This window comes from Lemur catta, chromosome 12 (genome assembly GCF_020740605.2).
Source record: "Lemur catta isolate mLemCat1 chromosome 12, mLemCat1.pri, whole genome shotgun sequence".
NCBI classification, from domain to species: Eukaryota; Metazoa; Chordata; class Mammalia; order Primates; family Lemuridae; genus Lemur; species Lemur catta.
This window is the reverse complement of record NC_059139.1, coordinates 50137037-50159670: the sequence shown is the minus strand read 5'-3', so window position 1 is coordinate 50159670 and position 22634 is coordinate 50137037. Positions and strand designations below refer to the sequence as shown.

The 22634-nt window shown below is 33.6% G+C and overlaps 1 protein-coding gene across 1 annotated transcript in view; it reads right to left on the bottom strand.

Annotated features, from left to right (window-relative positions):
* SCAMP1 (secretory carrier membrane protein 1) overlaps nucleotides 1-22634 on the bottom strand; it is an 80581-nt gene that overhangs the window by 14384 nt on the left and 43563 nt on the right. The window contains exons 5-8 of the mRNA XM_045565638.1: nucleotides 21020-21148; nucleotides 16344-16503; nucleotides 3308-3409; nucleotides 618-735 (exon numbers count right to left, since the gene is read on the bottom strand). Of these exons, the coding sequence (XP_045421594.1) occupies nucleotides 618-735; nucleotides 3308-3409; nucleotides 16344-16503; nucleotides 21020-21148 (509 nt within the window). The remainder of the gene's footprint in view (nucleotides 1-617; nucleotides 736-3307; nucleotides 3410-16343; nucleotides 16504-21019; nucleotides 21149-22634) is intronic.

The following is a 22634-nucleotide window of genomic DNA, read 5'->3' as shown; positions in this document are numbered from 1 at the left end:
AAAATGTCTATCTAAGACACAATAAAACTTTAAATAAATAAAAACATTGGTTTATCTCCCATCCTATGTAATGATTCATTTTTAAGGCTGTGAAAACAGATGTGAGAATTCTACAGGACGAAGTGTAGCTAAGGTGATCGGGCACTTACTAAAAACAAAAGTCATGTCATAACCCAGCCTAAATCTGTCACCAGCTCACTCTCTATACTCTTGGTGTCTTTCAATTTTAAATATGGATAAAATGCACGCATCACACAACAATTTTATTTCTCTATTTATGAATCAGGCTAATATGCTTCATATTAAAAAAAAAGAAATGAGAATATACAAAAAAATTCAAATTTAAAAAACGAGGTTGATTTTTTAATTAAAGAAAGATGCCTTCAGTTAACAGCATTTTAAAATGTTCTCTTTTTACAGGAAGTTCAAAATGTGATGCAATATTCTAAAATGTATCTATGTATAACTTTTAACTGTAAAAAGTAATCCTCAAGAAGCAAACTTGCACAAAAACAACAAAATGGCTTGAGATTACACTGAATTAACAGCAAAATGGGAAAATGAGAACTTTATATCACATTTACTACAAAAACTTACAGACATAAAATCTCACTTACTTTTTTAAACATAACTAGTGAGATGACTGCTGATGCTGTGAAAAGTGCTGCTATGATTATCATCATGATTCCAACAGGAATATTTTGGTTGAGACCAGTAAGGGATGAAATCCAACCACTACAGAGTAATAAAAAAAGTATAATTAGGAAAATAAATTAGTGTACACTTTTAAGAAATAGCATAATAGTTACACATATTCAGCACTTATGGGCCAGGCAATGTTCAAGTTCTCTATATGGATGAACTCAATTCTCACAGCTACCACAGTAAGACAGATGATGTTTCTAATCTCCATTTTACAGATGAGGAACTGAGTCACAGAGACATTCAGTAACTTGCCCAAGGTCACACAGCTTATTGATGGCATAGTCTGAATTCAAAAGCAAACCAAACTCCAGAGCCTCAAGTATTTACCACTAGATTCATTTTTTAAGCCTATGAGTCCAATATTACATTTTTTAAATGTTAATTTTAAATTCTCAATTATGAAATATTTGCAAACCACACACCGAAAAAAGGATTAGCATCTAGAAATATAAAGAACATTCAAAACTCAACATTACAAAAAAAATTCATTTAGAAAATGGGCAAAAAACATGAAGAGATATTTCACCAAGAGGACATAAAGATGGCAAATAAGCACATGAAAAGATTTTCAACATCATTAGTCATTAGGGAATTACAAATTAAAACCACAACGTGATATGACTACATACCAATCATGACTAAAACAAAAAATATTGACAACACCAAATACTGATGAGGTGGTAGAGGGTAAATCACTTATAATTGTTGGTGGGAATGTAAAATGGTACAGCCATTCTGGAAAACAGTTTGTCAGTTTCTTAAAAAAAACTAAACATGCAACTTTCATATAATCTAAAAATTATACTCTTAGACATTTATTTCAGAAAAAGGAAAACTTCTGTTCACACAAAAACCTGTTCATGAATGCTCACAGCAGCAGCTTTATTAGTAATAAGCCAAAACTGGAAACAATGCAGATGTTCATCATCTGGTGAATGGTTCAACAAACTGTGACACAACCACATCACAGACTACTACTCCAGAATAAAAAGGAGTAAACTACTGATACACATAACAACCTGAATGAATCTCCAGAGAACTATACTGAGTGACAAAAGTCAAAGGCTGCACACTATATGATTCCATTTCTATAACCTTGAAATGACAAGACAACAGAAATGATGAACAGATTAGTGGTTGCCAGGGGTCAAAGAGGGAGTGGGAACAGGAGAGTTGTGAGTGTGGCTATTAAAAAGCTACATGAGAAATCCTCTAGTGATGGAAGTATTCTATATCTTGACTAGCAAGGTCAAGATCCTGGTTTTTATATTTTAGTGCATTTTTGCAAGATTTTACTATTGGGGGAAATTGGGTAAAGGGTACCTGGGATCTCTCTGCTTTATTTCTTAAAACTGTATGTGAATCTACAATTACTCCAAAATAAAAAGTTTAACATAAAAAATCTGAATTACATGTGGTCTATCTTAAAACAGTTCATTCTGTATGCAACCTCATTAGGACACTTTTCTGTGCTGTTTAAGTCATACATAATACATGGTGTTATCCTCAGTTTTAGCATTTTTCTCATGTTTATGCTAAACAGCAAAAGAAATTACTTCAATTTCACAAGAGTGAAAAAAAAACCCTTGTGCTGTTAAAGCAAGCAGTGTATTTAATTACACATTTAAAGCATTTCCTTTCCCTCAAATGCCAAAGGCTAGACACTACTTAAAATAATAAAAATTCCTTTTTCCAAGAAATGATGTAAAATATCTATATAAATTCTCTGCATGTATATATGCCAATTAAGAGCTCTGTGAAACTGCCAATAGTTGTCTGACAGCCAATCATTACTCCGATTAAGTAACAGCATACTAATTTAAGTCCTTAGCACACTCTAATTACATGCTTATTTCCACTTTATGTATACAGTGGAACAAATCTGCATCACACATGCTTCTGACAGACAAGAATTCATATGAATGCAACTCAGTATAAAAGAAAGAAGGGAGGGTAGGAACATTTTAGAGATGTGTACTCTTCCACCCACCATTTCACTCAAGGAATGCTTGCTCCAAGGTGTAAGAGGAACATAAATCTACTATTATCTCCTAGTTTAGGTCCAGATAGCCTTAGTTTCCCCCACTGAGTGAGCATCCTGCCATGATGAGAAGGATTCTACTGTTTAAAGATATATGTGTATGTATGTGTGCAGTGATTCTACCTTTCAAAGGTAAGTGTTCATGTATGTATATGTGTGTACAAAAACATGCATCTGCATATCTAAAATAGTGCTCTATACGTAATAGGCACCTTTTTCCTTAAAATCCTTTAAGTTTTCTTCTGTCCCTTCCGTAATCTTTGGCCCTCACCTCTCTCACCACTCCTCAGTCTCCTTTGCACTCTTCCTTAGTGCCCATTACATACACGTTCTATTTAAACTAGACATAATGTACAGTTTTTAAAAATGGAAATAGAATCTTTAAAGAGAATGGTTTGCCCAAAGTTTATGCCTTAGGACATTTTAAAATTGAATTTTTTAAAATTCATTTTTGCTTTTATTTACTTTTGCTAATCTGGCTTTTCTGTGTAAAATATTTTAGGAAACTAAAAATTATATAACAACATTAGATTAATAGCTTAAAACTAATAAATAACTTACCAATTGCCCCAATTATGAAATCCTGCAGCCTGGAGTACATGTACAGCAAACTGACAAATATATACGAAGAAGAATACAAAGAATCTGAATGAACTGTCACTCCTTTAGGAAAAAAAAGAAAGAAAGAAAACAAAAAAGGGGGAAGAAGGAGAGAAAGGAAAAAATTGTCATTTTTTTCATTACCTTTATATTCACATGCAGACTGACATTCAAACTTTAAAAAATAATACAAACCAAAAAAAGGGGCAACTACCTCAACTACCTTGAAATTGAAACAGTATCATAATAATTCATGTGAACCTTTCATGCAAATACTAGATATCATTATTACAATCTCACTTTGTCCTTTCAATTCCAACTGCACCACAAACCCATCTTGACCAAAAAATGTATAGTTTTCCTTTGTTTATTAAACAGCTTCATACGATTATAATTTATAATAAACTACAAATATTTAAAATATACAATTTGAAAGTTTTTTTTGACACGTTTATATTCCTAGACCCTCCCCAATCAATACAGCGATCATATCCCAAAAGCTTCCTTGGGCCCTCCCCCCCTCGGTAAACCCTCCCTACCCTACCCACTGCTTTCTGTTCCTATAGTTTGCCTACTTTAGAGTTTTATATAAATGGGATTATATTAATATATACTCTTTTTACTTATCTGGCTTCTTTCACTCAGTACAATTATTCTGCTCGTATTGTGGCATGTATCAAAAGTTTGTTCCTTTTCATTGCTTAGTATTCCATTGTATAAATATACCATAGTTTATTCACTGTTGATGGGCACTTAGATTGTTTTCTAGTTTTTTACTATTATTAATACAAATAAAGCTGCTGTGAATATTCACGTATAAGTCTTCATACAAATAGACATTTTCTTTTCTCTTGGGTAAATACATACAAGTGGAATGGCTGGAACATATGGTAGGTGTATGCCTAATTTTACTGTTTTACAAAGGGGTTGCTTCGTTTTACATTCCCATTGGCAGAGTATGAGTATCCCAGCTCCTCCGCACCTCACTAACACTTGGTATGGTCAGTCTTTTTAATTCTAGCCATTCTAATAGGTATATAGTGGTATCTTATTTGGTTTTAGTTTGCATTTTCCTAATGAGTAATGTTGTTGAGCATCTTTTCAGGCGCTTTTGTCATCTATAGATCTTTGGTGAGGTGTTTATTAAAATCTTTTTCTCATATTTTAGTTGCATTGTTTTTTCCCTTATTGTTGAGTTTTCAGAGTTTTTTAAAAATATATACTCTGGAAATATAAGTCCTCTTTCAGAGACATGCCCAGCAAAGATTTTCTCCCAGTCTGTGGCTTGTCTTTTCATTCTCTTAATCTGAGTTAGGCACAGTGCTAAAAAGCATATTAACTATCATATTTCCCATATACCAAACACTGGAAAGCTCTGCAAAGTGTAAACTAATAAACTGAAGCAAGACAATCATCCATGAGTATTAAGTTCCTGTGAGACGCTTTAGGGAAGGGCTAGGCAAAGCTGAGGAGCTCTAAAGAACCACGAGAGTCCCAGGAGGAGGGCTATACCTGAGCTAGAATCAGAAAAAGTCCAGGAGAAAAAACATTATCGGAGTAGAAAGATTTCTACTGGCATTCAGAACCAAAGGTGCTGGATCTTAGATGAGGAAGAAATTAGGAAGCAGATCGTTTAAATAACTCAGCTTGTACATTAGCCATTTTAAACCAAAGAAAGAATAGAAATATAGTTAGAAAAACACTATAAATTGATTTAAGCTAAGTGGTTTAGATTATAATCTGCCTCAGTTTACAATGAAGTACTTATGGTATCACCAATATTTATCATAATAAATCCATGTCATCTATTAATATTTTCTCATCAGAATAAATAAAAGCTTCCTACTGCTTGCTATCTTGGCTCTTTCAGATCAAAGCCTACTGGAAAACTGAACTTCAAATAAGCAAGTGGTTTTCGGTTTAATGTTGCAGCACAGTTTTAACAGAAAAGTTCTTCCCTAAATTATTAAAAAATGAGAAAATAAATTTATATGATCTTATAAAATTTATTTCACATGCCAAATCAATACCAGAGATATTAATTTCAACTATAGTTTGGGGGAACAGGAGAAGACAAAAGTATTTCACCATTTCAAAAGAACTAATGGAAATGTTACATTTAACAATAACAAGGGGGCACAAATTAACTGAAGTACAATACTAAACACCTTCACCTTTGGTAACTCAACACAGTGGATAAGAGCTTGTAGCTTTAAAGACAGACTTGGGTTTGAATTCAGACCCTCCCACTCAAAGGTGTGTAACTTTGGGCAAAATACTAACCCTGAGATTTTCCAAATGCAAAATGAGAGTGACAGTGGAACCTGTTTTTATGTGAATAAAATATGTAAAGTGCTTAGCTGCGGATGCAAAGGCATAGAGTAAGCAATTAATAAATGTTACTTGTTGGTACCTCTAATACACTAGTACAATAGTGCTCATAGAAGTGGCATTAGGCTGTTGATAAGATAGCGAAAATTTCTATGGCATGGTTGGTAACTTAATCACTACTACAAGAATCAAGACAGACATGAAATTCTTGATGATGTAAAGGAATTAGAATAAAAAGAATCCTAAGAAATAGAGCTGCTTCTCTCGTCCTAGTTACTTGGGGGATCCACAACTGTCTAAACCAGCCCTTTCGTCCCTCCTAATAACTTTATACTGAAATCAATTCTTTCTCTAGAAGAGAGAAAGAGGAACCATTGAAAAAGTGGGACCATGAACTTCCCAAATTGTACAAAAATTTTGCATATGTGTGCTTTTTCAGGAAAAAGATTAAAAGATTTTAGATTTATTTTGGAGTCTATAACTTGAAAACTATTAAGAACCACTCACTAAGCTAGTCTAGGTAAAAATGCACAGGACTGGAAAGAAAGAGACCCTGAACTCTCTTTCCACCTATGTTCTGCCAAAAGCAGAGGGATACAATGAAAAGTTCACTTAAAATGAAATTATAAACTTGAACAATATTAAGCCTAGATTACAACCTGGGTTCAAGCTCTGGATCCTGTATACTTAACTTGCTCTATTTTGTAAAAATAGTTAACATTTGTTGAACATTATGTGCCAGGGACCATGCCATTACCCATTCAATCCTTATAACACCCCCATGAGGTAGACACTAATACTGACTGCATTTTACTGATAACAGAGTTAGAGAGGTTAAGTAATCTAAATATGTAGCTAGTGACAGAAATGCTGAGACTTGTCTGTGTATCTATAAACCGAATGTTCTTAACCATGTGATAAAATTACCTCTAAGATATTATTTCAATTCCATCTTCTCCAAGAAATCTAATTATCAATCAACAGAACACCACTATTTAAAGTTAAGTAACCCCCAAGACTCAACGTAGTGTTTCTTTTTATCCCCCAGAAGCAAATAATCACAATAAAAAAAAATTTTCCCTTGTGCAATGTTTTTCTCTTGAAAACATCTTTTTCAATCTAGTGTTTCTTACATAAGGAGAGCTTATAAATCTACTTTTCATTTAATACAGTTTAGGTTATTTAAAATACTCAGACAAATAACAAAATAATATTTTACTAAAACTATTACTTGATTAGTCAAAGATTTTCATGAGTGACAACCAAAAACCTCACAATTATATTGCCAATGTAGAAAGCATAAACAGCTGAAGTCAGCCAGTAGCCAAGCATTTTCATATTACCTTTGAACAATAAAACTAAGCAATTTAAATGAAAGCAGAAGTCAACATTGGTTAGATCCTAGGTCACAAATGAACTGTTTTCAGGATATTACATAGGCTACGCTCTTATAAAGCAGACACTCAAACATTTTTCTACAAATATTCCTCTATGATGCCTGTATCAACAGAAAATACTGAACATAAGAGTTTGAGTTTTGACACATCTAAAGTATCACATCATAAAACTATTTCTAATGCTTTTTATGTCACAAAGAACAATTTAATATTAATTCTCTTACTTGATTTGACTCTTACAAATAGTCCTATCACTCTTACAAAACACAAGCTTCCTAACTATTTAATCATATATTTTAAAAAATCCTTTTTCCCCCTAAACTCTTCCCTCAAGTGTTAACATAACCTCAAATTCTCAATTAACTATCTTAACTTTACATTGTAGGTCAAGATAAAGTATGCATTATATCTCATGGAATATTACCCAAAACAAGTAACTTTTACTAAATAAACTAAAACTTCTACTTTATCACCAGTAGCAATTCACCCTGAATACTTTCTCTAAAAGTATTATGATCCTCTATATTAATCTAAATCACCATTCTGTCCATCTTAGATCATGACTTGAAGAAAAAAATACATAGAACTCTTTCCTTGACTCCTTGCACCATATGCAATATATATTTAGTTTCTTCTTTACTACCTCCATTTCAAAAGCTAAACTCTAAACCTCCTTTTACTTAGCTGAAGAGCTAAGGATCTTTTAATGGATAATTTAAAATAATTTATATTTACTGCCATAAAGATATAAACACAAATGCATACTGACAGAAATATTTAATTTTTAATATAAGTTATAGTATCTATTTTTGCATTCCTTATATTTATATGTAAATATGTGTTTCATCCTGCTCTATTTTACCCCTAAACTACTCTCGGCTATACCATACATACATTTCTTACATACTTTTGCTGTTCCAGAATAATGCTACTGTTTATTCATATTTCCCTTTAAAATTAGATGTGTACAAAGTAAGCAGCTGATAGAACACAAATAGAATTAACTCATGAAAAGATGTGTTTTTAAAAATTATCTCATGCACCTTTTATTATTTTTACATTTACTGCAAATCTCAAATATTTTCACAGTGCCAAGGACTTTCAAACTTGAAGCTAACACCTTCTTCTGCATCTCAGCTAGTCTTTAAGGAGAAGATATTTGCCAATACCAATTTACTCTGAAGTGTAAATAATGCCGTAGCACAATGGGAAAGAGTAACTCATGGAAAGAATAACAAAATGTTTTGTGTGTGTGTGTATTTTATATATATATATATATATATATATATATATATATATGGTAAAAAGAAAAACTAAAGTGATTTTAAAACTTCTTTAAATTAAAAAAAAAAAAGAATAGTTTAAAGACCAAAGAACTGTGTCTCATGACTAAGAAGGAACTTTCCTACATAGTGCAGATGTGGTGGGGGAGGGGTAGGCTTCTGCTTAGGCTAGAGAAAACTGGAAAGAGCACTGCTCCCAACCCTTGCAATGACAATTTAAAAAACTGAATAATCTGCAAAAGCATAGCTGTATTTAAACTCATCAAAGGGCAACCAATCAACCCAAAATACAACCAGGAGAGAGAAAAGACTACCACTTGGTTGTGGAGGCAGACAACCAACAAAGAATTCAGCTACAGCTTGTAATGTAATGATTGGTTAAAGAGAGAATACAGAACCTCTAGGAGCCAAAGACCTGTGGGTATTCACACCTACTCACAGGGTCTTCTCCATAGGTCTCACCAGGTGCTCAGAAGACAGACTAGAGGCAGGACTCACTCAGGTTACAGGTCTGAGGGAGGCAAACAGCAGCCACTGAAACTCCCCTTTATCCCTTCAAAATAAAAGCATTAATGGGACAGCAAACCCCATCTTCCTCGGGACACAGCTGAAGACCCACTGCACCTGGGGAAAGGGCACAGGAAAAAATCCTAACCCTGGAGGAGGGACAGGAATATGTCCTGGTCTAGACTATTAGAGATTTAAAAAGTTATCTCCCAGAAGATTAAAAACGTTATCTCCCAGAAATGTCACTCTTGGGAATATAATCAAGAAAAATGATTCGAAACCAGCCTGAGCGAGACCCCGGCTCTACTAAAAATAGAAATAAATTATCTGGACAACTAAAAATATATATAGAAAAAATTAGCCGGGTATGGTGGCACATGCCTGTAGTCCCAGCTACTGGGGAGGCTGAGGCAGTAGGATCGCTTAAGCCCAGGAGTTTGAGGTTGCTGTGAGCTAGGCTGACGCCACGGCACTCACTCTAGCCCAGGCAACAAAGTGAGACTCTGTCTCAAAAAAAAAAAAAAAAGAAAAGAAAAATGAATACACGTTCACACACACAATCGTACATGCAGGCTGGGAGCAGTCGCTCACGCCTGTAATCCTAGCATTGTGGGAGGCTGAGGCGGGAGGATTGCTGTAGCTCAGGAGCTCGAGACCAGCCTAAGCAAGAGTGAGACTCTGTCTCTACTAAAAACAGAAAAATTAGCCAGGAGTGGTATGGCATGCCTGTAGTCCCTGCTACTAAGGAGGCTGAGGCAAAAGGATTACTTAAGCCCAGGAGTTTGAGGTTGCAGTGAGCTATGATGATGCACTGTACTCTATCAGGGGCAACAGAACAAGACTCTGTCTTAAAAAAAAAAATGTACATGTATATTCATAATATTATTCATAAAGCCAAAATTGAAAAAGAAGGCAAATGTCCATTAACTGGTAAATGAAAAAATAAAATGTAATATAGGGATACAATGGAATGCTATGTGACAATTAAAAAGAAATTAATTACTAATACACTCTACAACCCGAATGAACCTCAAAAACATTCTAAGTGAAAGAAAACAGCAAAATACTACACATTTTATGATTCCATTTTTATGAAATGTCCAGAAAAGAAATTTTAGACATTGACAATAGATCAGTGGTTGCCTGGAGCTAGGGAGTAGGAATGGGAATCGGCTGCAAATGGGATCCAGGGAAATCTGGGGGTGATGGAAAAGTGCTAAAATTGATTGTGGTAATGGCTGCACAACTCTTTAAATTTACTTGAAAATCATTTATTTGTACCTTCAGAACGGGTGAATTTTATAGTATGTAAAATATATCCCAATAAAGCTGCAAAAACATCAAGAAATAGCAGTATGTGATAATTATTTTAAAATATGGAGGTAAATGTCAAAAATATAAGTCAGGATCAAAAACTGCTGGTAGAAAAAGATGAAACTAGGGTTATTATTTTACTTAAAAAAATCCTTGTACAGTTATTTAAAACTATATACATAACCTCTATGCATGTATCACTTTGATAAAAATTGAAAATTTTTTAAAAGTGTTCTCTATGAGCTAAAAACATGTTTAGGGGCACATCCATGTGACAAAACTAAAATTATAACTAGAGAATGAGCAAAAAATACCTAACTTCAGGCTGTTTACCTACAGTGCAGGGAAATGGGAACATGTCAGAGCTTCAGCAATATTAATATTGGTCCATTTTTCAAATTGAGCAGTGGGTTCACAGTTCATAAATGTTTTATTATTATGCCTTATAACTGATGTTTCAGATATTCTTTGGTATATATTAAATATATCATAAAAAATGACAGAAAGTACTATTTTGAAAATTGTCTTCAAAGCTTTTAGCTTAACAATGGCTTTGGCTTCATTGCGTGAGAATCATAAAAAATGACAGATCAAACATTTATCAGGTTTGAAATAACAGATTAGTTTCATTTTCAGGCTTCTGAATATCACAAAATAGCTTGTGTCAACCATATTCCCACCCCCCAAAAAATTTAAATGGTAAAAAGTATGTTTAAATCCATTGAAGAGCTACTACAGCAACCAGGAACAGAGGGACCGTAGTTCTGGAGGCAAAGAGAACTACAGAGATGTCAGCTGGCATTCTGTAACCACTTTTTCCCTGAATGCAGGACAAGAAGCTGAGAATCCAGATTCTATCTGCACAGAGGGCTGCTGCAGGGAAACAGACAAACCAACAGAACTATTGACAGTCTCACAGGGCTATAAGACACAAAACTGGATATACAATGTAACAATATACTGATGAGAAAGTAATAAGCATAAAACTGACCCTAACATGTTGTCAGCTTCTCTCTCAAAGTTATGTATATAGTTTTAAATAATTGTACAAGGATTTAAGTAAAATAGTAACTCCAGTTTCATCTTTTTCTACCAGTAGTTTTTGATCCTGACTTATATTTGTGACATTTACCTCCATATTTTAAAATAATTATCACATGATGCTAAATAATTATCACACTGATGCTAAAATGATAAGCAGAGCCTCTGATCACAGAGTAGAGTTTTCTGCAATGTTCCCTCAGAGGGCAAGCAGCAGAACAGCAGATTTCAAGTTTTTGGTCTCAGGACCTCTTTACACCCTTAGAAATTATTGACGATCACAGGGAATCTTTATTTCCTTAGGTTATAGCTCTTGACTTGCCAAGTTAGAAATCAAAACTGAGAAATATTTAAAGTATTTAGTAATTCACTTTTTAAAAATAAATCTTTTATAATTTTAAAAACATTTTAATGGGAAATAACTATATTTTCAAAAATAGTAAAAAGAGTAGCATCATTTTATATTTTGGCAAATCTCTTTAATGTCTGGCTTGTATTAGAACAGAGATTCCCAACCTTTCTGGCACCAGACCAGTTTCATGGAAGACAATTTTTCCACAGACCATGGTGAGGGAATGGTTTTGGGATGATTCAAGCACATTCCATTTATGGTACAGTCAAACCTCTCTGCTAATGATAATCTGTATTTGCAGCCACTCCCCAGCACTACCATCACCGCCTCAGCTCCACCTCAGATCAGGCATTAGATTCTCATAAGGAGCGTGCAACCTAGATCCCTCACCATGTGCTCCTATGAGAATCTAATGCCACTGCTGATCTGACAGGAGGTGGAGCTTATGCAGTGATGTGAGCAATGGAGAGCAGCTATAATACAGATGAAGCTTTGCTTGCTTACTTGCAGCTCACCTCCTGCTGTGTGGCCTGGTTCTGAACAGGTCTTGAACTGGTACCAGTCCATGGCCCAGGGATTGGGGATCACAGTACTAGAAGATAGCTACACTCTTCTTAACTGCTTCTGCATTCAGTATGTTTCATATCATTTATCATGTGGTCTCTGAAAAAAATCCCACTAAACACTTGCAAAGAATAAGAGTGAAAAGGCAAACATGTTAATATTATTATGAAACAGTTTTGACTTTGTGAACACTCTGAAAGGATGTTGTCCTTTTCCCTTCTCCCTCAAGGGATCACAGGACTACATCATATGAGTCTAGAACTTGCTGGGGGAGAAGTCCTAGTGAATAGAGCAGGTTCTCAGTTGAAAACCTTAGAGGGTTACCCTCTAGGAGTGGAGAACCATAGATAAACAGAGACTAAACAAAACTACACCTCACCCTTGACTCAGTTCAGCCCCTGACTTCTGCCCTAACAGACAAGCAGGACAAAACGTGAACTCTCTCTGAGACAATTGAACATTGTCAGAACCCTTTACTATTTTTTACTCAGAGTTTCCAGATTCAGTCAAGACCTGTTAAGTATGTCAACAAACAGCACTACATAATTGAAAACAAAGAAAAAAATAGACCCACAGAGTGATCTAAATACTGAAGTGTCATACAAAGATATTAACAGGAGAATTTCACCAGAAAATAAAACCTTTTAAAAAGATTCAAGTGCACATTACAAAACTAAAAGAAATTAATGAAATCAAGAATTCATTGCATGAGTTTAAATACAGATAAGACAATACAGAAGATAAGATTAGTGAAATGAAAGACAGGTCAATAGAAAATATTCAAAGCTTGGAAAGAAAAAGACAGAAAATACATAAAAGGCATGTAGGATACTGGAAAGGACATGTCAACTGAAGCCTACAAGGGAAGAGAGAATGGTGCAGAAGCAATATTTGAGGAAATAATGTCAAGCATTTTCCACATAGTTCAAAACCCATCTATAAATTCAAGAAGCTCTACAAACTCCAAGCAAGATGAATACAAAGAAAACTATTGAAAACCACAGATAGAAAATCTTTAAAATAGCCTAAAAGATAATTCCTTTAAAGAAGCATTAAAAGGCTGACAGCTGACTTCTCAATAGAAATGAAGAAAGCTGGAAAACAATGGAACAGCATCTCTGAAGCACTATAAGAAATTAACTGACAGTACAGAATTTGTATCATTGAACTAAACTTCAAAAATGAATGTGAAATGACAATGTTTTCAGTCAAACAAAAACTGAGGGAATTCATTCCCAGCAGATCCATACTAAACAAAATATAAAATAATAAAACCATACACACAAAATAGAATACTTTATTAATCTAAAAGAAGAAAACATGAATATAAAACAGATATATTTTATAAATATATATGTACTATCTTATAAATAGTAAGATGGTAGATATAAATCCATATATATTAGTAATTATTAATACATTAAACATAAATAGACAAAAAATGCCAATTAAAAGACTAGATTATTGGACTAAATTTTTTTAAGTTCATTTTTATCTGGAAATACAATAGACACCTTAGTCTAAGTTATGATTTTTCTCTTAGCTTAGAATGGGGCACAAGAGGACAATGGACTAAAAGAAGCAAAATATAATGTGCAAGCGCTGTCCAGAAAGTATCCAGCCATGTACCCATTCTCATCGTATTAACAATGGCTGGATATTTTCTGGACAGCCCTCATATAAGAAATCACAGATCACTTATAGATCATCAAAAGTAAATGACAAAACCTAACAGATCCAATAAAAGTAAAAAGTTAATTCTGACTACCATTTGTCGACCATATATAATGCCACATCTTTTGTATACATTATCTCTAATGCTCTTATGAACTCTACAAATATTATCCCCCATTTACACTTAAACTGAGGCTCTGAGAGGTTTTACTGCATTTTCCCAGAACAACACAGCTTTTTAAGTGGGGAAGCCAGGATTCTAACCCTTTCTCAGTCTGTTTTCAATAGTTATGCTTTTCAACAATAATGTTGCCTCATTAATAATTACCTAATATATTTTGAAATACTTACAAAATGTTTAGTGATTTTTGGAGGTACAAAATTAAAGACCAAGTTATAATCTTTTTAAAGTACAGAAATGACAAAATGACAACTCCATGTTTAATTCTGATATTAAACTTAATTTTTAAAAGTACATTCACTTGAAACTTCTCTATATAATTCCCATTCAGATTTTTACAATGGGATTATCTTATGGAAGACAAAGTGCCATGAGTATATCAGTATAAGGAAATGCCAAAGTTACACTCTGAGAAGGTACATTAATTATTTAAAATACTGTAATTCAATTACCCCCATAAAAAAATTATTCCTCTCAGTTCTACTATGCACAGTGAACCCAGATAATAAATATATTTGTGATATACTCTAAAAGATTAAGATGTAGCTAACAACTCAGCCTAGAAATTGATAATGCCAGAACTAAAAATGTTCCACAGAGCATTTTTATTTCAACTGACAAAGAAAAAGGGGAAAAAGCTAACTAAGTGACTTCAAGTAATGAAAGACAGAAAGTTGGCTTTTAGTAGTTTATTTTGACTACATAGTCATAGAAGGTTTAAAATCCAAAGTCTGTAGTCCATATCATTTTTTTTTAAAAAGTCTCATTACAATACCCCCATCTCCCACCAAGCAGCATCATTCATTACAGATAGGTAACATACTGGTAACGTGATGAAAGTAAGCAGGCAGATGCTAGATGTCAAAATAAAAAATAAAAAAAGCCTTGTCAGCCAGGCTTAAATAACAAGGAAAAGAGGAGCAATAACTTTCTTCCATAACTCTCTAACCCCTATTGTGGGCTAGGTCCTTTTCATTCCTCTTCTAACCAACAACTACAGGGGAACCTCTCCCCCTATTCCTTGACAACCAATCTCCTATATTCCAATATATCCAACGGTTCTTTCTTCTCTTTCCCTCTTTCCCTTCATTCCATTTCTAATGGATTTACTTTTCTGTTGTCTGACATTTTTTCTCTCCAAATTCCCTAACACTCTCCCATCTCCTTTTCTCTTCTGTTTTCCCCTATCTATTCACAGATAAGGGTTTCTAACTGTGTGTCTCTGTGTGTGTGTGTGTGTGTGTGTGTGTGTGTGTGTGAGAGAGAGAGAGAGAGAGAGAGAGAGAGAGAGAGAGAGAGAGAGAGAGAGAGAGAGAGAGAGAGAGAGAGAGGGAGGGAGGGAGGGAGGGAGGGAGACATTCTGGTAATTAAAGAGATTTTAGGATGAAATAGAAAAAAAATTGAAAAACTGAATGTGGTCCTCTAATTTCCCTAATACATCATTTGCACAACAAAGGCCTATACCCTAGTAATGTTGCCCCTCATTCATGAGTTGAAAAGGCTTGTTATTTGTATGAATTTAACTCAAATAAAAATGAGTTGATAAACTATTGAATACATGGGCCCATACAGGACTATCATTTCAATCAGTATTTCCCAATGTTTATTTCTTAAAGCAATAGTTCAACAATGTGTTCCACAGAAAAATAATGGTTTCATGATCAAGTCACAAAATACAAAGCACACTAGGCACTTAAAGGGTCTAAGAAATTCTGAAATGAAAAAACTTACTAACTTCACTATCCAGCTGTTATGAAACTTATTAAGCTAATGCACTCTTTTTTCCCCCCAACATCCTACAGAACATGCATTTAGGAAATGTTAATCCTAATCATTGATTAAAATATACTATACAAAGTAGTATACTTAATCTTATAGCGTAGTTTTACTATGCTAAAACGTTACTGCCTTTAGAAAAGCCAAAAATGAATTTACAGAGAAACTAATTACCAAGTTGCTAGGTGAAAATGACTTATTTTAAATATTGCATATATATTTACCTTCCCTAGGTTCGTTTAAAAATTAACACTGAAATCACCACTGGTGATTTTGAAGGCACGGGGTGGGTAAAGGCCAAAATTTCCCTTCAGTCAAGTATACCACATGAAATATCTCAGACTGTTTTTATTTCTCCTTCATTAATTTTCATGCTTGATCTTTTTTTCAAATGGGAGAAAAGAATGGGATTTTATAACTTACAAAATCCAATAAACAGACATGCCACTGGACTTTTCTGAAGGTATGTTATACAATAAAAAATTGTTTAATGAAAATGTGTCACTTTTTCCTTTAAGGTATACTACTATTTACTTCAAGGTTTTAAAGAGCATATTTTAAAATACACACATTTTACCTGAAAGCTCCGTAAAGTGGTCTGTACCAACAGACAAATGAACAAGGAGTAAAAAGCAAGAACCACAGGATACTCAATCCAAAATCAACCCCTCTTGAAGAATCAACACAAAACCAAGCCGTGCATCCGAAGATATTTAGAAACAGTGTTACGGCGTGGACTGTGGAATCAGAAAACAAAATAGAAAAAGAAATGTTTACATTCAATTTATGAATTCAACAAAAATTGTAAATGAAAAAATACTTCCTAACAGCAAATGAATTCTATTCCATGTTTCTATTTAGTAGTTTTCAAAACACTGCTATGTCTTACACATTTGATTTGAAAACAGAGTATACACACAAAAAGGAGTCCTAATACATGCGCTATTTGGCAAAAATTCTGGTGGCCCTCTCACCCTAATAGGCAATTACATAGCTAAACCAGAGAACCAACCAACTAAAGGGCTTCTCTATGAAGGAAACATGATGTGTCTCCTGATTCAAGGTCCAGGAAGAATAGTAGCGTCTGCTAGGAGAAGAACGAAGATTTGGAAGGAAAATGACCCTACTCTAAGAACTGTATTTTCACAGAATGGGGCTGCAGATTAAAAACTGTAGTAAAAATACTAATACAGTAGCAATTTCTAATGACTATATAGTCAATCTGTAAGGATTATTAATTCATCCTCATAGAGTTGTCCGTTGTCCTGAAAAAAATTGTGTTTTGGTAGAGGATTAAACTTACTAAACCATCACCCCACTCCTCTACACTACACAATGCATTTCAGCTGTTCTGACAGGCCATTCCTTTGGTTAATACAAACAGGTCCTGGCAAATTCCTCATATGCTGTTAATAAGTACTTTCCCTGACAGATCAAAAACCAAAAATCTGAGTAACATCTAACTACACCATGATCCTAAAGAACCATTATAATAACTTGTAAAAGAATTTTTAAAAAATTTATTCACAGGCTGAATTTGTCACAGGAAATAAATTCTTATATAAGCTAAAAGAAATGTTCAATGTAAATTATGAATACAAAAAAATGCCAACTACTTAAATTGAAATTAAAGATGGGAAAACCTATTGAATCTAAATAAAAACATCTCAACATATTAAAAACTAAAATCTCCTTACAAATCAAAAATTAATGAAACAGTATAAAAACACATTCTAGAATGCTCCAAATTTGCTCTCATCTAACTACTAGATAAATAAACAAGCTCTAGAGTAAAAGAAAAAGCTCCAGAGGAAGAGTGAAGACACAATTACAGTCAGACAATATTAAACCAGTCACTTAACCTCTATGAGTGTCAACATTTCAGCTATATCCAGTTTTAAAACTCCATTCAATTCTATCACAAAAAAGAGACTCTCACTAATTACTCTCCCATTAGGGTTTTTAACACTCATGAAAGAAATCCAGCTAGTACTAATAAATTTACTTAAAATCCTTTGCCTCAAAATAAGGGTGGTTTTGTTAAGAGCTTAAAAACAAAATTCAAAAGAAAATTATTACTCTGTAGCATTAAATGGCATCCAGTTGTCTAAAGAAGTTTTAAATGTTAGGAACATTCTAACTTAAATTTCAGTCTTCAGAGAAATAACTTTTAAAGTCTTAACTCCTAATCCATTTAAAGAAAGACTAAATATGTATGTTTTAAAGTTCACAAAAAAATGTTCTAAGTATAGATAAAAATAGCAATTTAATTTTGTGTAATAAAATTTTTTTCTAAATGTTTTCATAGTAACCAACAACCATAATCAATGAATCACTTACTTATATCCCAAAGAAGACTAAACTGCCCAGGGCTAATTACTGAACAATCTGTCCAATTATGAAGAGTTCAGAAAACACACAGAAAAGGTACTGTGAAATGCATGACTCTATATTGCTAATTTCAATACAATTTCAGAGAGAGATGAATCTATGCCAGTGGACTCCAAATGTAGGTAAAGAAATCATTTGATTTTGATTATTGGATTATATGATTTACAATCTGTACAACTCTCCTTCATATAAAATTTCAATTTGCTTTCCTAAGCACTCAAATCTGTCAGTGAACCTAAATTTGCAACCATTGCTACAGTAGTTTTGGTAAGTTCTGAATTACAATATACACACCAAAAATAAACAGTATATTGTCTTCTTCACTAAATGGTGTTTAATGAACCTAACTTGTTTCTTTGTTCCGTTTTTTTTCTTAATTCAAGAGTACATTCAAAGAGGCTGAGATTCATCTCACAGTGATATTTCTAATTACTCCAGTTCATTTATAGATTATATTATTTGCTTCAGGTAAGACAATTTTAAAAGCATATCTTCATGATATTCAGTTTAAAATGTAAATTACTTCATTTCAGTACTTTGTAGGTGTTCTAACATGTAAATCTAGGCCCTGGGCTCTACACAGTTAAGCAATACAACTCCAACCTTACTTGTATAATGTTGGACAAGTTATTCAAATTCTCTAAGCTTTAGTTTTCCTATCTACAAAACACAATACTATACTACCTGCTTCGTATTAGTTAGGATTTAATAAGACAATGCATACGAAGTGATTATTAGCATTGTGCCTGGCACAAAGTAAATCCTCAATAAATGTTAGCTCTTATTATGAAAGCATTAGTCAATTCCAATAGCAACAACAGGTGAATACTTCTTGAAAATAATTTATTAAAACAGTCTATATTCTATAAAATGTAGGTACATTACTAAGCTGGTAGTAGATCTTACTTTGTTCCAGGTAATGGCTTCTTCAAAACTGAACCCTAACTGGAATTCTGAGACCTTTCTGAATATAGTTAACAGACCTGCCAACTGAAAAGGGCTGGGGAAAACTATAGTCAACTACATTATTTCTGAGAAACTCAGAAAGTGATTATTTCTAAGACAAAACAGACCTATTTTAAAACACTTAGCATTGGTAAAGTAATTAATAACCATTTAGTTAAAATTAACCATCTTCCCCAATCTTGATTTACTAAATTCCTTGTATAATTTCTATCCCAACCCCATCTCCTCCACCAAAAAAAATATTTTCTAGACCCAGCTACTTGGGAGTTCAGGCAGAAGGATCCCTCAAGCCCAGAAGTTTGAATCCAGCCTGGGCAACATAGTGAGACCTCATTTCAAAAAAACAAACAAACAAAAAAAAGAATATTTTTCATTAAGTCAAAGAACATACATCTGAAATGCTAGGCCACTTTCTGCCCATTTAAAAATATACATATATACCATATATATAAAATATAAATGCATATATTATATTGATGTATTGAGTTGTTTAGCACATACATACATGGAATCATACTTTAATATCAAAAATATATAATACTACTGACACTGACTATTCATCAAAAGATATCAGATCAAGAACAATATCTCAAAAAGAAACTAAAAATAAGGGTTAAAAATGTACTACCCAAAACAACCTACATATGCGAAGAATGCTCCTGAAAGATTGTCAGGGAAATTATCTCACCCATTGGGGGGGGGGGAGTGTCACTAATCCTAAAGGAAAAACATACAAATTTCCTCCATCAAGAATGTATTCTAGGGCCGGGCGCGGTGGCTCACGCCTATAACCCTAGCACTCTGGGAGGCCGAGGCAGGTGGATCGCTCGAGGTCAGGAGTTCGAGACCAGCCTGAGCGAGACCCTGTCTCTACTAAAAATAGAAAGAAATTATCTGGACAACTAAAATATATATAGAAAAAATTAGTCGGGCATGATCGCGCATGCCTGTAGTCCCAGCTACTCGAGAGGCTGAGGCAGAAGGATTACCTAAGCCCAGGAGTTTGAGGTTGCTGTGAGCTAGGCTGACGCCACGGCACTCACTCTAGCCCAGGCAACAAAGCGAGACTCTGTCTCAAAAAAAAAAAAAGAATGTATTCTACAAATTATCCATTAACCCAGATTGTTGCGCAGGTAAGAAGCCAAGACAGCTACCTCCCCTTCTGACATAATGATATCAAGTAAGACTGAGACTACTGTTTGGAAGAAAAATGAAACAGAGTAAGTGGGAAGTCTGTGTACATACAACAGAACTGTTAACAGCTTGACATTTTATTTTAGTATTTCATGAGTTGTAATTATATTCAAAGCGATGTGAGCATCACACCCTAAAATGTATGTTCTAACATTCCATTCAATAAAATATCCTATATTAATTATGTATTTTCAATAATACTATAAAAGTATTCACAACCATTTAAAATGAAAAGTAAACTATGCTCAAAGCTATAAAAAAATCTTACCATTTATAATATTACAATATTGTATGCCCCTTTTAAAAAATAGCCACAATGCCTACATTTAACAGAATTTTTTAAACAACCTTCCTCTGCATAAAAATAGTATGCATAATTTATTCAAAGCAAATCATGCCTAGATAACACCTTTCAAGGAACAAGAATCATTACACAATTCTACCCATGGGACAGAGAAGTTGTTCTTTCCTTAAAAGAATGCCAGTTCTCAGTAAGTAAGTTTTTCTCTTCCAAGGACTTACATTGTCACATAAGGTACAATTTGAAGTACCTAAACATGGTATGTTTCACTCTGAAAATATTATTATAAAAAATAAAAACCAATTTACTATACTATCTTTAATGTAACAGTTCCAAAAAACGGTGGATTTTGACAACAAAATATAAACTCTAAAGAAATATATAATTTGTTCTATACTCACACATCCATAAGTAGTACATAAGCTTTACTGTCTTTTGGAATTCTACAGGAATGTCTACAGAAAAATCCTGATAGAAACAAGGTCCCACAGGAAAATTTCCAGGAAGAGGTGGCCAATTATTTTTCCTGCCTGTAAATTAAAAAAAAAAAAAAAAGTTATTTATATTACAACAAATATGTGCTATTCTGATTTTTGGTTTCATAATAAAGACCACTCCTATTATTTTAATAGATGTTATTTTAAAAATTAATACAATATCTCTATACTCCTAGAACTTTGGAAACTAAGCTTTTCAAAATTTACAAATTTTCTCAGAATATCACCTTAGAAAACAGACGGCAAAGTAATTTTCCACTTATTGTATCAAATCCTGTACAGAAAAAACAAGAAACAAAAAGAAAACACAGGGACATAGGACATACCCTGTGATTCTGCCCTAAAAACAGATTTACTTCAAAAAGTCTCAACAGCCTGGATGTCATGGAAAGATCATCTAGTTTTTTAACTTCAATTTCTTCCTCAACATGTTAAATCTTTAAACGTAATTCTGCTATTATTCCTAACCCATGTGGAGAAAGATCAGCTTCTGAATTCTTCAAGTTTTTAACTCCATGAAGAAACACAAGATTAAACCAATACCCAAGAATCAAATTTAGAAATGTCTAAGTCTGGAAAAAAATAATATCCGAAAGACATATGTAAGAAAACCATAAAACTGTGAGAAAACATGAAACAGTCATGAGAAAGAAGTTGAGAAATTATGGAACCTTCAAAAACAGAGAAAAGGAAGTTCAATCTGTGAGGGGAGAAAATATATCTATATAAAGAAATTAGATTGAAAATAAGACTTGGGAAATAGAGGGCAAAATAAAAAATTAAACATAAAATAAGTCAGAACATAAAAACAGAGTAAAAACAGCACCTAAAGGCCATTTTCTAATATTAGATGTTATATCCCACAACTTTCAAAAATTCAATTTTATATAGTTTTTACAGACCAGGAAAATTTTCACAGTGGAAAAAAGCATGACTTACTATTTCAGATCCTCCCCAATGTGCCTCCTCTGTTACATTTCTCATACTGTTCAAATTCCATATAGTCCATACATTTCTCATACCAATCTCATAATAGTTGAGAAGCAGGGGAGAGTAGCAGTAAAGAACAGTGGCTCTGGAACCAGAACTGCCTAGCCACTTACTGGCTAGGTGGCCTTGGGCAACTTGACCTCTAGAAACCTCAGTTTCTATTCTATAAAATGAGAATAACAACTCTACCATCCTTTGCAGGATTGTAATGAGGATTAAATATGAGTTAAAAGGTGAAAGTACTAAGATGTACTAACATACTACAAGTCTGTTAATTTCCCACTCTTCATTACCACCTTTACTAAAATACCGCTTACAGAAATCACTTGTTATTAGTCAGTGCTAAAGAAATAGGACTGACTTTGTTTACAGGTATTTCAGAAACATTGATCCCAAGTAAACCTTTAGTTTCTCCATCTACAGATTCTGTTTCTGATGCTGCAAGCAAGAAAATGACCCAGGATAAATGTATTCTCATGAGGCCCTAGACTTACATGTTCTATTTAATAACGTAAGAAAGAAATAGTTC